Source organism: Rhipicephalus microplus, chromosome 10, assembly GCF_043290135.1.
Source record: "Rhipicephalus microplus isolate Deutch F79 chromosome 10, USDA_Rmic, whole genome shotgun sequence".
Taxonomy (NCBI): domain Eukaryota; kingdom Metazoa; phylum Arthropoda; class Arachnida; order Ixodida; family Ixodidae; genus Rhipicephalus; species Rhipicephalus microplus.
Window position 1 is genome coordinate 23,527,070 of NC_134709.1, and position 18,629 is coordinate 23,545,698.

Sequence of the window (18,629 nt, forward strand, 5' to 3'; positions counted from 1 at the left end):
GAAAATTTATTATGTCAGAATGCTTAGAATCCTGAGCCCCCACTAATGATTCACTTTAGGTGTGCAATAATTATACAAGAGATGTCAAGTTTTTAAGGAAATACTTGCACCCTTTACATTTTAATGAATATGTGGGCAAGATTTGATCCCGATCGGGCTATCATAAACACCAAGAACATGATGTCTAAACTAGAGAAGTTGCCGAAAATTGCATCTTCAGAAAATTCATTTTAAAGGTAGAAGTGAAAGCGCACCTATCCGGAAAAGGTATGTTTCTTAACATGATTTATTTCATCATGACAGCTTGGCAATCACAGTTATTTTAAGCATGTGGCTTTGTGGAGCTGTTCATGCGGAATTCGAAAGGCAAACAGCCAGGTGTCGATTTCCCGAGAACTCTAGACAACGAGCTCCATTTAGTTTTCAGTAGCCAACTTGTGCTCTATATAAACGATCTTGACCTACTTCTAGTATAATCGCAACGTTCAGTTTCTTTGTTGTGAAAGTAGGGGGACTATGCTTGTCAAAATAAATAAAAACGAAAAATACGTAATGTTGAAAAAAAAAAGAGTTGTGCTTCTCGACTCGCGTCTCTTCGTAAATCTCACACTGGTGCATGCAATATCAATTTGCCTTGACAAACTGAACTCTTCAGCTGTCTCATCCAGTCATACGACTATAACACAGTACTGTTTTTGGGCCAGGAGTCTCAATCATGCGGCCTGCCGACCCTTTTCTAGCGGCCCATCCTGCACGTGACTGTCTTCTTCCCATATCCCATAACTTTTTTTTTTCTAATAAGTATATTCATGGGCTACAAAAACATTGCTGTTATCAAGCATCCCTTTTGTGGGGAATCCATGAGGTCATCATTTGTTGAAACATAACCGTGGAGCAAAAAACTCTATATTTCAGAATCGGTGTCCACATTTATGGGATGCTGGCAATTGATGTCAGCATGCTTCTTGAATCTCGGCATCAAATCCCCTTCAGAAACGACTCATATTTGAGGTATGCGAATGTTCGCTTTTCAAATGGTGTTCGCTGACCGGCCCCTACAATAGACTACGTTTTCCTACTGGTGAGGGCTATTTCGTACACATTTTATGACAGAACAAAGCAAAACGTCATCAGAGGACGCTTTGGAGTCGCACCGGATCGATCAAGGCTACACTTACGATCACATGTCAGAATGGCACCACGAAAAAGCACGCTGACAATCAAATGTCCTCCGGAAGACTTGGATCGGATCGAAGCATAAGCGCTGTGGCCGGAGAATTGAACTGGCCTGCTTTGTGTCTGGCTTACTCCACTCCTGCACCAATAGTTTGCAAAATTGCCACCAGACCCCACGACTGAATGACTTGTCAAATCACAACATGAACACAAATTGTTAAATTTTTTAAAGCATCGCGCTCTTCAATTTCATGCTTTGAGAAACAATTCTTGCCAATGCTGATATTCAGCTATGATAATTCTGGATTTCTATATGCATTAAAGACATTACTTACCTGAGCTTATTTATTAGCTGCTTGCTCTCTCTCATCCTCTCGTGACGTTGCATTCTGTTCTGTCGCAGGCACGTGCAAAATAACTATCTGAGACAAGTTTGAAATCTCTTACACCGAAGAAGACAATGCCTCAAAGTTCCTTGGTCATTTATGTGAGCCATTCATTGCAAGACATTTCCTGATTGCCTACAAACTTACGCTGAAAGCAAATGACTGACAGATGTATCAGCCGACAATTTACATAAGGCGTCAGTAGGGTGCTTGCATTTGTAAACAGCAGAATCCCAAGGAACGCTTTAGAATATGGGGGCCAACGTGCTGACACAGATATTTCTCAGACCGCAGGACCTTGGGCCAATGGTCACGCAACCTCTGGTGGCAGCTCGTTGGGTGAGAACCTTCCCGTTCACTCGTAGATGTAGAGAATAGATGATGGTGTTTCGAAAGACCTTGGTACAAGAATGGTTGCCCTCACCACTGCTTCCGTCAGCACACCCTGAACACAGTTTACACACAATTGGGTGTATCTCATCCCCTAACGACATGCAATCATCCCCGAACAGTGTGAAACAGTACACTGCAAAGTCAAGATGAAGACACACTCATCACTCAGGAGGTTTACTTCAGCCAAACATCAATGTACACTCAAACTTCATTGTAACAAACTCAGTTCTGCCGGGAAAATACTTTGTTATATCCATAAGTTTTTTATAACTACATATTCTTAACACTGTTAATGACAAAACTATTTTCCACTACCTTCATTATAGCTGATAATTTGTTGTATGTGGGTTCGTTATATCGAGGTTAGAGTGAGTTTTGCTATTCTTTAGCGAGTACTCGACCCAACTAGCGCACACATATGTCAACAATTACGTACAAAGCTGCTCAAACAATTAGTGCTAAGGCCCTGAAGGCCATAAGTATACAAACTTTCATTAAACTTCTTTTTCTATTTAGTTTCTAACTATGTGCATCTGGTTACTCCGTTAACACTGCAGTGGACAAAAACAACAATGGCAGTGGCAGCGGCGGCAGCAGAGACGACGATACTACAAAGGGCCAACCTGTGCTGTCGGCAGCGGGCATCAAGCACGGCCGTCGCACGCCTCTACAATGTCCACTGTGCCCGTACACGACCCACAATGCCACCACCATGCGCGAGCACCTGCCCGTGCACACGGGCGAACGGCCATTTTGCTGTCCAATGTGCAACAAGCGCTTCTCCCGCAAGAAGTACTTTCGGGTGCACCTGCGTCTCCACGACAAGGCGAGTACTGCGACTGCACCTGCGATTAGAGTCTCCAGAAATCCCGGGCAGAAAACAAGTGCTAAGCGAGTTTACAGACTAACGAATTCGGCTAACTAAGCAGTCTGACCTATATTTTCGAAGTTGCGGAGTTCCTTCAGTTAAAGAAGTGCTAGACTTCGCCTTGGGCTTGGTGAGGAAAACACATCCCACAGATAAAAGACCAAGCTGTTGGAAACGCCTTTGCCAAATTTCACATTTGTGTGTAGTGTGCAGAGTTGATTATACTCCTTAAATGTTAATAAAGTAGAAAGCTGTGGTTTTCCAACAATGTAAAGGCACATTAAAGAACACCAAATAGTGAAAATTTCTGGAGCCCTATCATAATCATATTGTGGTCTTTGTGAATTAAGAAACCTCACATATTATGTGGTCTTCTAAAGCACCCTTTGCATTATTGTGTAATTTACACTGTTGAAATCATCATTTCATAAAAAAAGTTAAGGTTTTAAGCACACATCCGGTTTAATAGTATGTAACATATGCATATAATTATGGCATATGGGTTCGCACTTATATCATTATGACCGGACCTCTCTTGTTCAAAGAGGCATTCTGGCGTACAATAAAATCTCCCAATGGTGACGTCACAAGTTTTAGGTGCCAAAACCACAATATAAATAATAAAATAATTAGAACTCACAGACAAAAAAGCCAAGAAAAGTATTGGGGATGTTATTTTCATTAATTGTGATGTAGTTGTGAAGTGGACAAAAAGATAATTTGCCGCTGGCAAGGACCCAACCTGCAAGCTGCGACAAGTTATCTTTTTGTCAATATTGTATTAATGAGGTTAACCTTCCAATCTACTTTAGTTGCGAGATCAGGTAACATCTCCATCTTTTGTAGGTACATCACTGCACAGTATTGCAAAACAGTGCAACAAAAATACAAGGCACAAAGAGACAGAAATGTTTCATACAGCTCCGAAAAAGTAACAGCCATATTTTTGTGCCAGTCCACAGCGCGACCACGTGAAGCTGCCACCTTGAACTTGCACCATTTCCCTTTCCGCCTGCTTCTGAAAATATGGAGAAAAGAGCCGCAACTTCATCACTGCTCGAAACTGGAGGAAAATCCGATTTCCTTTCTCCATGAGCTACATCGGTGGTGCAGGCCGATCTCGCGCAAGATTACCTTGCTCCGCACGACGACCCAGCTGTTTCTCGAGGAGCTCCTTTCTTACAACGCTCACTTTATACACTTGTAACACATTGCGTGCCTTGCTATGGAACAGGTAACAGGTTGTCGTCGCACGTTTTGATCTTATATAAATTCATATCAAGCAAACCGCCAAGCTCTTGCATGGTCTGACAGCAAAAGAACACATAGCTCGGTATTGGACATCGCTCACCACAGTCGGCCACGTACCAGTGAACGCCCTGCACTGCGGCGCATTAATGGCAGTTTGGGAAGCTTATGTACCCACAAGGGAAGGTGAGAGAGGGTGAGAGCGGCAGTGGTGATGTTACTTGAACACTATATGTAAGCCAGACTAGGCATAGGCACTATGTATAGGCAAACTCACGAGGCGGGGACAGAAGGTTAAATGGTTTGATGAGATTAAAAGATTTGCAGGTGTAATGTGGTAGCAGAAAGCACAACACCCGGTTGATTGGTGGATCACGGGAGAGGCCTTTACCCTGCAGTGGGCATAGTCAGGCTGATGATGATGATGATGATGAAATTTCATCAGGAGGCTACAGCAGAACTGGCATTATGTAGCGACAGGACTCACAGTTGCCAATGCCCTAGCAAAGTATCATAACAAACTGGACACAGTATTGACTGGCAATCGGTTTCAGTCACTGAAAAGAAAATTATCATCCCACCCGCTCCTTGAATCACTCGACATAGTCTACTAACTAAGATGACAAATCGGACATGGGGTCCACTCCACGAGATATATTCAACTGCATTATGTCTTTTGGCGAATGTATGACAGAGACCGCCATGCATTCATTTATCTTGAACAGCGCACCTGCAGCAGTCTTACAAAACAGCAGTTTAGTTTTGTGCTTATCAATTGGTGAGTCTGTATTATCTTCAGCCACGTGAGCACTACCCCACTGATGAAGGCTACAATCAAAATGCCTCACTCACCCGTTTCAGAAGCGAGAAAACGACATCTTCGGTGCCCACGGTGACGGCAAGGCCACACCGGCCGACTCTGTAACTTCGCCCAGGACATCACACGGGTGTGACACGTGCGACGAGACCTTCGTCCAGCGCCAGCACCTGCAGAAACGCGTGCTGACAGTGCACGCGCTCGACGGGACGGTGGGCGGCGGCAGCTCGAACGGCAGCAGCAGCGGCAGTAACGTGTGCCCCGAGTGCAACAAGAGCTACAAGTACGCGGGTAACCTGCGGACGCACATGCGTGTACACACGGGGGAGCGACCCTACATGTGCGACGTGTGCGGCCTCCGCTTCACCTGCTCCAGCTACCTGCAGGTGAGTGCGGTGGACAGCTTGTCATACCCAGCCATTGTTTTTATTTATTTATTTACATCACGTGCCAGGCCATGTGGCCCAAGCAGAAAAGGCAACGTGCAACGTGGTCTGATCGGATCCAATGAGCGTCTGATGGCATTCAGTCCCATCCACAAAGCCGCACAATGGCCGGATTTGGTTTTTACTTGCATTGTATAGGAAGCGGGGATGCTTGCAACCTCTGTACTGGTTTTCTACAATCTTTTTCTTTTAGGGCCGAAGCTCCTCTTAGTTTAACCCTGTCACGTGTAACGTGTAACTGAGAGAAGAAGAGACGAGAAAGAAAAGAAGGCAGTATCTCCCGAACAGTATAATAGACGGCGCTGTCTCATGGAAGTACACACAAACTGCAGTTGAGTGAGGATATTCTAAATGGTGCTGTACTGCTACTTTCCGATTGGCTGCTGTGCGGGCTGTGCCTGGGTACGCGGAGAACGAGTGCCTCTCTCGGTCTCCTGGATAGTCGCCATACATGGCGGATCGTTGGTGGGGCATGGACGAAGCAGAGCGGCAGGCGCGTTGAAAACGCTTGCGCTCCGCTTCTTTCGGGCGGGTCTCTTCAGCGTTACTTGCACGTCGTCTGCATTCTCCAGCGTAATAGGATGCATGGACACATGCACGAACAGATGGGCACACGGATGGATGGATGGACGAACGGACGCTTCACCCCACTCATTAGCACTCACTCCGTGGATATGCTGTGTTTTCTTTTTTAATGTGTCTTGTTTCGCATTTAGTATGCATGTGTAGTTCCACATGCATGTAGTGTTTCAGCTAACTTTCACCTAGTATGAAAAAAAAAAACCGTAATAATAATTGTTGGGGTTTAATGTCGTGAAACCACTAGTATATAATTATGAGAGACGCCATAGTGGAGGGTTTTAAAGTTTTAGACCACGTGGGGTTCTTTAACAAGCACTAATAAAGCATTTTCGGCTCCGTCAGAAATATGGCCGTTGCAGCCGGGATATGGAGAAGAAAAAAACAGACGCACGCACTACGTGTGTCAAATTGGCCCAGTGATGTTCTGAGTCGTACACAGCACTTGAGGATATTTTTTTTCCAATCTGTAAAGCTGGTAATTAACAAAGAATGCTTTATTAACCTTCAAAATAGCATCTTCAATGAAAGGTATTCATTATTCAGAGGAGTAGAAGTTCTAACATTTGCTCAGCTGTGTCGAGCTTTTGCATCTATGCTAATATAAATGTCCCCGTATATCTTTTCCCAGCTTTTGTTAAGAGCACGCAAATTTAACACTTTTAGGTCCAGTGATTTCAATAGAAATCATCAATTTCATAGGTCATTCAGTAACCACTTGGTGAAAAGTACGGTTTGTTCATCTGCTTGATCGCGTATTCAGTATCTGCACTATGTATTGCGTCAGCCAGGCGCGCACATAAAAGCGAGGCCATGTGTGAACAAATAATTACAGAAGCAGTCACACTGTTCCTGCAGTTTGCTGAAGCAGCTTTTTTAACCGTAAAGAGGTGGGGCCTTCATTTCAGTTCTATATGGGAAAATTCGAATTTTGGCTATTGGGTGTTATTCTAATCATCGAAATACTTTTCCAAATAATAATTTATTAAGGATAATCAAAACACACTTAAATAATTAATTAATTGACTTGGTCAATAATTACTTTTAGTTGAAGAGTGTCTGCACATTTTTTTTTCATTTTTTTGAACTAGGATGATAATGTGCATCAGAAATGGCAAAAGCCTGTTGTTGCTAGCATATAATAAAAACAATTTGAACCTCTAAGGGTTAAAAACATATTCGGCACTAGTTAGCTAAAACACCCTGCATATTTACGAATGGTTTTCTTCCAAGCCAAGTCAGTCCACTATGGATTCAACCATTCTACTTGCTCCCATTAAATGTAACTGAAACTTTTGCACCTATGTCAGTCTCGCTCTAGTTGCAGAAGTAACCTATACCACATGACAAAGGAACACAAAAGAGCAAAACTATTTTTAGCATATTAGTAAAGTAAAATTTCACTATCCCGAAAACACAACCCTTGCCGCAACGTGACTTTGGGGAACAAAAAAACGCGAGAGAAGAAAATGTGGGTGGTGACGACGCCGTGAGATTCTCGCACCAAGCACCGCGACTTAGTAAATTTCAAAGGCTTCTGCCGGGTCTTACACAGCTTCTACTTGATAAAAATGAAGTACATTGCCATCTGTCCATGCCATAGGCTTAGCATATGAAGTTTCGGCAAATGTCATCGAGCCAATGACGCAAAATTACGACAAACACATTTTGGGTTGGGTCACGCGCAGAGGTCTCGAAACATATTTAAAAATGAAGCTAATGAACTCATGACAGTGAGACTTATGGCAGTAGAGTTCCCATAGTGCAGTTTTTCAATCTATATACCAAGTCACTGTTTCTCTTTAGTGTCCCCTCAAGCTTACTCCGGTATAGCATGTGCTTTCATTGCCACTCGCAGGTCCACTTGCGGACGCACGTGCAGGAGAAGCCGTACGCGTGCCCCCAGTGCAGCAAGACCTTTGTGCACAACTCGGCGCTGACGGTGCACCTGCGCACGCACACGGGGGAGCGCCCCTACCAGTGCCCCCACTGCCCGCTGCGCTTCAGCCACCTGCGCAACATGAAGCGCCACGAGATCTGCATCCACACGCACGAGTACCCGCACATCTGCACGCTGTGCCAGCGCGGGTTCCTCGTCGTCACTCAGTGGCGGCAGCACGTCCGCTCGCAGCACGGCCTTGAGTACGGGGACCCGACCGACTACGTGAGCGACTTTGTGCCTCGGCACGGCCGGAAACCGGGAGCCCCCGCGAGACCGGCAGTCACCGTAAGTCGGGGCACTAATGTGCAGCTTGAAAGCTTTCCTTTGGAGTTTTTACATGCCTAAACTACAGTGCAACTGATAGTTAACAGAACCAATGAAAGTACAAGAATACAAGAATGTTATTTGAGCAAGTGTGATAATAAGGAAAAGAAGTTAAAGTGGACGAAAAGATGGCAGGCAAGGACCGAACATGCAACCTTCGGACCTCCAAGATATGACGATGGGCTTATCTTTTTTCATTCTTCGTGGCGCTTTCTGCACGCACTGCGTGATAAACGTTAATGTATAGCACCATTAACCATTGATTCTTGCCATGTAGAACATCTTGGGGCTCTGTTATAGCTGTTTGTCTCACAGCTGATTGACTGATTAATCGAAATATAAAGAATAGAAGAATAAATTACTGTATTGAAGCCATCAGCTTCTACTCTTGTACGCTAGAATAAATGACGATGAACAATGCTATGTTTGTAGAACAGTCACATCTTTGATGAACAGTTTAGAACGAAACTAAGGGAACAGCCCATTACCGTATTGATCGTACCTTTTATTCAAGCAGGTGAAACGACGAGACAGCAGTCTATCAGGTGACACAGTATCGTCATCAAGTGCACCGGGGCCCTGATAGAGAATGTGGATATTAACCAAAGATCCGGCAGGCCACCAACAATGCACGGTAGTGCTCTACATCACTGAGCTACAGACTTGCTACATTGCTGTTACACATTCCCTGTATGACTGATATTCACATTGGGATTGACCTGCTTCAGTCATGGGACTGTTAAAGAAGACTTGTCGGGGAGTCGGGCATTATATACCACGCACGTTTTGTTAGATTCAATGTTGAAAACCAGTCTTCTGATATTTTTTGTTGGTTTGTCCCACTACTATAGCGCAAGTGAGCACCTGCCAAGTGCCATTGCATTTGTTATGTTTTGTTTGTCACATGCCAAAACAGCGCAGCTCGGCATCAGTCAGTTTGGGTGAGCTTGAGTTCGTCATTGTGCTGTAATAGTCATAGAGTGCAAACATGCCATGTTAGAATAGAGTGTTAGGAGTTTACTTGATATTCCTATAGCCATGTTACCTGTTGAGAACCAAAGTTCATCTTGCCTTATCACCGAGCTTGAGTATGTTAACTAGTCTTTAAGTTATTTTTGTCAAGAAGTTCATTCAATTCTTTTGTCCTATATAAATTTAAGTTAGTGACTTGTTTGCATTTCACCTAGTCTTGGTCTTATGACATACTATTTCTGAAGTTCAAGTATTTTATCCTAGCGAAATATTCATATTTGTCCAGCTAGATTGCACGGGCACATTCACATACACCCAGCCTGCAGAGAGTCAAAGCTGGCCTGGTGTTAGGCCCGCATGAGTTTTACGGTATCATGACTAGTCTCATTGAAATGTTTTTTATTGAAGTAATGCTTACTGGTGAAGAAAATCTGAATGAAGCTTGTCACTGTTCAACTGTTCTGCCCAAGACATACCCGTGGGTGGCAGGTTTCTATATATAATTTTACTGGCACTTTTCTCTGCTTGAAATAAGGTAAAGAGAGTTGATAGAAGTTTAGGTAGCCACAGACTGCTTATGCACAAGTAAACAAGTAGCTTACAGAAAGTAGTAAGCATGAAAAATGCAGGATGTTTCATTTAAAAGCAGTCGTAGAAGGTTATGTCATTACTATTTTGCATACAATTTTCATTTGTCATGTCAGGCCGTTTTTAATGCTATAGTATATATATCATCTGCTATGCTAACTGAACTTTGTACTGGCCCTTAGTGTTCCTCCTAAATGTAAATATGAACGTATACGTTAATGAGTGCACCATCATATCGAGCGTTTAACTTTACCCTCACAGCTGCTTCTATTTCGGGGCTATTAAGTCAGTACTGCATAGCGTTGTCATTTGAACAGTGTAAAAAAACAATTAGCGTTCACTTTCTCTAACTAGTTGTAGAGTTTTCATTATTTACAGTACAGCTACTACTCATACTTTAAACACTTGCTGTAACTCCAGGATTTGCTGTAGAACTCTTGTCTAATATCGCACATGGAAGAAAGGAAAGAGTTGACCTTTGTGAACTGTAGAGTACAAAAAAAAAGGAAAACTCGCCTTGAGCTGTAGAAAAAAAGGTTATCCCCAAAGGGAGAGGTTGATGTCGTAGAAGTACAAGTTTTATAGAGTGGTCTTGTGATTCTTCAGGCACTACGCTTTCGTCACCAGCTTTGAGCGAGGCACGATGGAAGCGCGGTACATGACAAATTCAGAAATGGCACGCGAATGTTCACAAAGTGAAATGCTTGCATGATCCCGCCCCTTTTGCAAGACTGCATGCACATACCACAATGTTAAAATTTCTTACAGCAGGCAATGTAGTTACAGTACAACTAGCAATAAATGCAAATTTCTGCTGCATACGATCATGTGCGCAAAAAATGTTCATATAGGTGCACTACTGTGAACCGTCACAATGTCAGGATTATAGGATACTCTACTATAATCGATTAACAATGCTATTAAGAATCGCTCTTTCTCATAACATGATATGTAGGGTTTAACGTCCCAAAACCGCGATATGATTATGAGAGATGTTGTAGTGGAGGGCTTCCAAAATTTGGACCATCTGGGGTTCTTTGATGTGCACCCAAATCTGAGCACAGGGGCCTACAGCATTTTCGCCTGTATCGAAAATGCAGCCAGGATTCGATCCCGCGACCTGCGGGTCAGCAACTGAGTACCTTAGCCACTAGACCACCACGGTGGGGTTCTTTTTCATGACAAAACAAACTGAACCTACCCTTATCCTATGAAGTAATTATCAGCCTGTAACGCTCCTAATCTTCAAAGCTGTTGTGGTTGAACTGCATCCAGTAGTGGCGCACATAATATGTCAAAGTAGATCTTAGATCTTCAAAGTTTTGTTATTGCACAGTTAGCATTAACATTTCACAGCTTGAAAGGTTCCAGGAAGAAGCTGATATTTCAACAGCCTCGAACTGTGCTTACCTGTCTGTACCAGTTTGTGAACCCTCGATGTGACCAATGTGGATATACGACACATTGCCTGATATAACAAAGTAAACCTAAGCTAGCTGCTTCCTACATTGGTAAATATCGAATATAGCCTTATAACGATGTATCAATTCTCACATAAGCTGCAACTTTCTTGTGAAACGTTTGATTGTGTACACACAAAAAAATGTAACATGAAACAGTTATATGTAGTGGCTTCTTGCGCAGGTTTAGAAACATCAGCTTTTTCTGTAAATTTCCGATGTTGATTGTAACCCTGTCTAAAATGCCCGTACTACAGTCAGCAGTTTATGCTGTGTTGAGAGAATATTTTTCAGTGAAACGACTGGTTAATGATTGTTGAAGAAAAGTGCAAAGACTGTTGTTGTTTGTTGTTGGAAAGTTGACCACCAGAGGGTGTTCACTCGCAGCAGTACAAAAGTTAAGACCCGGCATTTCTACACCTGGCATTGTTGGTAAAGTCAGACTACAGGTTATAAGTGTCGGGCTTTTTTTTTTTAATACAATTCGCTACTTTTATCCTAAACCTTTTGGTTTATAATCAAAACAATTTTTTTGGTTTAGCACTGAGAAAACACTTGGTTCCTAGCTCAAAGCACTGTTTTTTTACAAGCTCCAAAAACAAGCAATGAAAACGCAGCCATTGAAATTTTTGAAATCTGCGTACATGTTACATTTGCTTGTAACACGTTTGTGGCCTTTTTTTGACAGTGGTTACACAAGCTGTCTAATTTGTAACGTTTGTAATCATGAATGTTATTGCTACTCTCAAAGGAAGGCCGCAAATGTGACCTTGCCACAAGTTTATTATGGTATGAAACACTGTTTCATGTTTTTAAAAAGCATTTGCTTGCAGACAGGTTGTTCGTTACTCTGAATCCTCATTATAACAAAGCAGCATCTTACAAGAAAATAAGTTCGATATATCTGAAAATTCGTTGTGAAAATTATTCCTAACACTGTAAGTATTGCAAAACTATTTTATTTACTTTGTTATAACCGATATTTCGTTATACCTGTGTTCGTTATATTGAGGTTTGAGGGTACTGCAAGAGAAACGAGAATTGATTACTATTTGATAAGGTTTACAACTTTTGAGCTTTGCGTCAACCTTGAGTTACTAAATCTCTCTGCCTTCAAACAGCAGAACACCTGACCATAACTTCTCGAAGTACCGCATATAGCAGAAATATGATAATGCATTTTGAAAAACAGAGCTAGGAAAATATATAAAGTTATGAAATGTGTGACCTATATTGTATGGTCCGAATAGAATGTGTTGAATGTTCTTTATTGGCAAGTTGTAAAGCCAAGAAATTGAAATATACATACTGGGAACGTTCGCTCCCGGTATGCATATTTACCTTCCCATCAACTACGTTTTGGTGCCTCTAGCATGCCAAAATGAAATGTATTTACAAGATACTCACAAGCTACAGATTACATTTCTTTTTCTGAATGTAGAGGTGTGTCTGGAACATTTGATAATTTTCAAGTTTTGGCCAAGTGAGCTTTGTTACGCCACAACAATACGCTGCAATTTCAAGTAACATTAGTGCAAGAGGCATTTCACATTGTTTATTGCAGTTCCTATTTTATTCTGGAATGTCGGTGTTGACACAAACTAGTTAGCATCGATATGTGCAATGAAAGAGATTCACTTAGTGGCATACAGTCAGCTTGTATACGACGCGGAAAGCATTGTGCAATGTGCTGGAAAACAATTTGGAGTTTCATTGTCATCAGAACATTGTCACAGTTTAGCAAGCGTGCTTGTGCCCATTACTTTACCGCTGCTAACTGTTATAATTTTGGATCGGAATGCAGAGATCAAGATCATAGCATTTCGTTCCCAAAATGCAATGGCATATAGAAAAGTGGCAAATTTACAACCGGAATTTAATATCACATGCAGGGAAGCATGGATATAATAGTGAAAAATGATGTCTTTGTCTACAGTAACTTTCGTGCTGTTTTCGTTCTAGCTAGATCACCCTTCATGCTGTTTAGTTGCTGGGAGCAACTAAGCATTATTTAAAGCTGAACGAATCATTCAGACCTCCTGGTACACTGAACCGCGTAAAAAATGCTCAAGAAATGTGAGACGTTGAGAAATGTGAGCATGGAAATTGAAAGATCGCAATAGGCTTTCAAATTGTGAACCGTGATGGAAAGCATGTTACACTACTTACTACTTGGAAAAATTGGTAACAGCTATGTGTTGTGAGCCGCAGCATGTTTGCAGCACCCGCAAAAAAAGCATAGAGATGAAGAAAAGGAGTTGAAGAAGGAATTGAATGTTTTGAGAAGCTTCGCCCATGAAGATAGACTTAAGTTGATGGCCAAGATTTCAGAAAACGAGAGATTTGGATGCCATACTTTCTTCTGCGGCTATTTTTCGTAATCAGTGGGAAAATGACAATGCCTCGTCAGTATGATGACCAGCCTTAGGAGTTGGCTGTTTTATTACTATGGGCGGCGATGCAACGACATGCCAAGAATCAATCGTGATGCACTAATTAACCAGCCTTATTTCATCATTGTAAAGGTTTGAAACGAGACAGAAAATCGTTGGAAGCTGGAGGCTTTAAGAGTTGAGATGCCAGACAATGAATACCACTGGTGTCAAATTTCTTCCACGTTGTACAGGTCTTTGTCGGGGTTGTCAAAGCATTCGACTTTGGTGACACTCCATGTTTGAAGACCTCTCATTGTTGAAGCTTGGCGATTATAAGCTAGGTAAAATACCTAGGTGTCCCACACGAATTACCATAATGTGCAAATGGTAACTTTTCATTTTTTGTGTAGACACAGCAAGGCACAGATATGTCATCCCAAAGAAGCACTCGTTTTTTTTTTTTTTCTTCAACTCTTTGTAGTACACTATATACGCATGCCCTATCACTTCATATCATTCATATATTGTCGCCTGTTGCATTAGAAGCAAGGGCCTTCCAGTAGTGGTGTAGTTGTTTGTAGATGAGACATTGCACATGTGAGGACTTGGTTTTCAGCCAGCAAAAAGGTTCTGAAATCAATGTTTTCTGCTACACTGAAAAATGTCATACTGTCTGTGAAAGAGAAAGATTGCCATCCAACCACTGGAAGGAAAGAAGTGGAAATGTAACGCTTACAAACCTTTAAGAAAGTTTCTCGCTTGGCAGAATGTTTGTCCATTTCCAAGACTCGAAACGAAAGACAAATTTCTAATCGGGGCAGTAACTTTTCCATCCCCGTGAATCAGGAAGCTACCAAATCCCAGCACAAGGGTGAATCGACGGAAAGCTCAAATAGGAGGGACAGAAGATACGAAAAATCAGTTCTGCAGAAGTTCTCTATGTGGAGACCGGTTATGGAATTGAAGACTCATTCACCGGCTTGTAGCACAATGCTAGAATTGGCATGCCATATCCATTGGTCTATCTGCTTTGATGGGTTGATTAATTCACCCTCATTCCGCAATCTCCCAAGCTGAGATGACAGAGCGATCGCCATGAAAAGGCTTCACATCCGGTATCAAATTTTAGGACAGGACAAATTTTTACAGTGAAGAATTCTCAGAGGAATCAGTACGAATTTCATTTCTAGTTTCGTGCTGCTCTAAAAGGAGTTTATTTGTCTTGAGGTTATAAGTATAAATGTACTGTAAATGAAGTGACTATGCTTCCATGTAAGTTTTCTTACGTGGGACACTGCATGTATTTCGCTAAGTTCCTGTTACAGATTTATTTACAGAGGACCCACTCAGTGTCAAGGAAATGAACCATCACTCAGCAAAACTGTCTTTGATAAGTTACATGTTTTTGTTATGTTAGATTGCTATCCTTGTTCCATTCTATAATCCACATGTTTGGATGTTCGTAGACGATTGGAGTGTGCCTTTTTTTGTCCGCACAACTGTTTAACCACATAGCTTGGTCTAAACACTAAAGTTTCGTAGCCTGTATTCATATTGTGAAAATGTCGTAGTTATAACTGTTGTGTTGGATAGCTTGAAACTGTTTAGTCCCACTGCCGATCAAATATTGTTGCTGTCACCCTTGTTATCCTGAGTGTTTTGTTGGGGATTTTGTTTGTTGATGCACCCCTATTGCTCTGCACTTGATTCCTATGTTTGAGAAACCCTAATGTTGTGTTAGACAAGTTTATAGTTTAGAGTTAGTATTGTTGGTCGCCATTAGTAAGTCACTGCTAGTCACTGCCGCCGTCTAGTGTTGTTTATGTTTAGATGTTTCGTTACGTGGTATGATTAGGGTTGCCATCTAGCCCACTCTGGTTTGATTTTCACCGACACAGCTGTGTTTTATTTTAATGGCAAACCTGTTCACAGTCAAGGCTTCCCCGTCGGTTGGCATGGCGTTGGTCACGGGGTCTTGCGACACGGCGAGAGTGGCACTCCGTAGCACTCGAAAGGCTGCGCCGTGCCAGGATTCGCGAGGGCGAAGCTAAGTGGAAAGGGGGAACCAATGAGAGGCGCACAAGTATGAGCGAGGGTGAGCCTGGCAAAGGGGAGGCATGGGCTTTGCTGTTTCGACAGCATTTGCGGAGCGGAGTTGACGGCACAATTTTTTTTTCTTCCATGCAAGCTGCCCTTTACTAATCCAATAGGGGCATTCCCCATTTACCAGAAATGAGGTTTCTCCGTAAATTCAACCATTATAATGTCCATCATGAGCTGTCGCAACCGCATTCGATCCAAATTCTTTTAAACTGTTCGCTGTCGTGTCATGCGAAGCTGCAAGATTGAGGTGTTCATTTCATTTCTATTCTAGGTTTTCATTCTAAGCCTTCTATCATGAAATCAAGCACCATGTCTTCCTGGAATGACTGGAAGTTGTGCAGGTCTGTCGCGTTTTATTGTAGAGTAAGGCGAGCAAACGTGAACACAAGAGAAGAGAACCACGCCATATTGTGTTGACTGGTTCCCATCTGTGGTGTTCGTCTTTGCGTGGCTTACTTTACTGCTGAACACTTCTAGCAACTTTCCTACAGCTCGCATTCAGAACAGCCAAGCACTGTTCTTGCTTGTTACATAACTTGACGCAGTTTGGTCCATACTTGCGAGATCGACTGCACTGTTCATCTCCCACAACTCGTTGGTTGGCTGGAACAGTCACCGAGCTGTTGGTCTTACGCTTCAGTCTCCCAGCATTTTTTTTTTTGTCAAGTTTTTCTGTCAAAAAATAGTTTTTTCTATTTAATTCAATATTGTTCAATATTCTGCTTTTACAATGCATGTATTGACTGAAGAAAAAAATTTAAGTGTGTATTAAGTCGAATTAGCAGATGAAGATAATCATTATATCAGTGTTTTTAATAATTCAGGATATAATGTCATCGTGGAGAAACTGGCGAATATAGCATGTCAAGTCATCAGGCGATGTTGCATGGAATGCCTTATCGGGGACGCGGATGCTGTTCACGTCAACCTACCTAGACAATGACGTGCACTCGTGCTGGTGTCCTACAAGCAGTTAGTAGCATGCTATCTGTTGCTGGATGCCAAACAGCAGCATCAGCAGCTCCAAGGAGAGTGGAGATTGGTCTCTGTGTGAAAAGAGGGCACCTAAGAAAATGTCAACTTCGCAATCTGCTTCTAAACTCTCTTTGTCATGCATGACAGCTAGACTCTGCTGAGCTGTTCACTGTTGTGTCTGCTCTCCACTAGATTCGTTTTCTCACCAAGCCCAATATTGGTTTATGATCTCTTCAAAACTTTTGCAACGTTCTAAAAAATTTCAGTCGATTAATGCTTATCCTCAAGATATCCTCTTTTGCACCGTGTTTGTCATCTAACAACACCTCCCATCCCCCGATGCCAGTTCCTTACCCAGCCAAAGTGGCGACCCTGGCCATGCTAAACGCTAAACAATGTATTGTGACACCCGTGCTTTTGCTTATGCGTCATCGCTTGAATTGTGTTGCGATTGCCATATCAGAGTATTTATCATGTTACGGCTGATGTTAGTTAGGCAAGAGTGTATAAAAGACAAGAAATCTAGTCATTGTTAGTTATGCGCTACCCAGAAACTGCAGCCATGAGAATGCTTCACAGCACTCCTCCAAGAAAGCGAGACCCGCAATGTCACACGTCGAGACATTTTGTCAGACGGGTGTCCTTGAAAGGTTTATTTGCATACTACATGTGTGAATCAGAAAAATGAGCCTGTTTTCACAGTTACATGCCACACGACGACTAATAGCTACAACCAAATATGTAGCAGAAGTTTTATATATGTATATGTATACCCATGTTAGGTTTGTGTTTATCGTGCGCACAACGTCCTACATCCCAAAATAAAGGTCTTTTATCCTACCGACTCAGAGTGCTTATTTTACCACCAACACCAATATACTTCACAGAGATGTTGCAGCTAGAAGCCATTCATGACATTACCCAAATACAGCTGTGAAGTTCCCACGGATTGACACACATCAAAACTTAAATAGCGCAGGAAGGGAAAGATGGAAGCTTGTGATGAAAAATTTGTAAACAGCTAGGGTATGTGTGCTAAAGCCAATGTTTTCACAAGCGCACTAGTCTTGGTTTCGACAATAGTTGTCTTGACTTATCTCATTTTGACTAGTACGCTTGTCGAAACGTCCGCTCCAGCACACACCCGCCCTGTCTACGAATTTTTCATAACATTAAAACTCGTAAAAAATGGTTTGCACAGTTGCTTGATACAATCGCATAATGTCGCCACATGAACCTTGTTTCTGCATGAAGATAATTCTTTGCTTTGAGATGAGTGCGCGAGTCTGATTTATACCGAAACATTAACGTGTACTGAAGACACTTGGAATGAAAGTATGTGTGTTACTCATACTGTTAAACCTCTCTTCATAAGAGGCATGCTCCTGGCAGCAACTCTTTTCTTTTATACGAGATGTCTGTTATAAGCAGGGTGTCTAATACACATTTTATTATCAACCCATGATGATATATGGGGTTTAACGTCCCAAAACCACCATATGATTATAAGAGACGCTGAAGTAGAGGGCTCCGGAAATTTCGATCACCTGGGTTTCTTTAACGTGCACCCAAATCGGAGCACTCGGGCCTACATCACTTTCACCTCCATCGAAAATGCAGCCGCCGTTATTATCAACCCGTATTTTACTGTAGACAAACTGGTGTCTCTTATAAAGGGGTACGCCTGTAATCCTAAATTGTCACAGTTCAATCCGCAAGTACTTCTAGTTTACGTATGTAGCATTTACAATGACCTGCTCCACCATTTGCAACAAGGTGAACTGTGTTGCGGTCGTTGTAAGCATGATTTCCTAGCTTGCAGCTGCTGAAAATACCGATACAACGTGGACCTGGAGACCGTGAAAACCAAAACACATGCATTACTTAATTTTAGAACCCATCATGCACGAGCGGAGTTACTGTGGTTTAGTCAAATGCTTTAGTTAATCACTGTCTCTTTCCTTTCATAATATAGCT

At 42.3% G+C, this 18,629-nt stretch overlaps 1 protein-coding gene across 1 annotated transcript; it reads left to right on the forward strand.

Moving 5' to 3' along the window:
• Nucleotides 1-4,048: 4,048 nt before the first annotated feature.
• Nucleotides 4,049-17,496, forward strand: LOC142774892 (zinc finger protein 711-like). The gene is made up of 4 exons (XM_075876037.1): nt 4,049-4,057; nt 4,933-5,274; nt 7,772-8,140; nt 8,697-17,496. Exons 1-4 carry the CDS (start codon nt 4,049-4,051, stop codon nt 8,760-8,762), a joined length of 786 nt encoding a protein of 261 aa, XP_075732152.1. The 3' UTR covers nt 8,763-17,496.
• Nucleotides 17,497-18,629: the final 1,133 nt, after the last annotated feature.

Coding starts and splice junctions, on each gene's coding strand:
- LOC142774892 (XM_075876037.1), top strand. Junction 5,275..7,771: donor CCTGCTCCAGCTACCTGCAG/GTGAGTGCGGTG, acceptor TGCCACTCGCAG/GTCCACTTGCGGACGCACGT. Junction 8,141..8,696: donor CCGCGAGACCGGCAGTCACC/GTAAGTCGGGGC, acceptor TTATTCAAGCAG/GTGAAACGACGAGACAGCAG.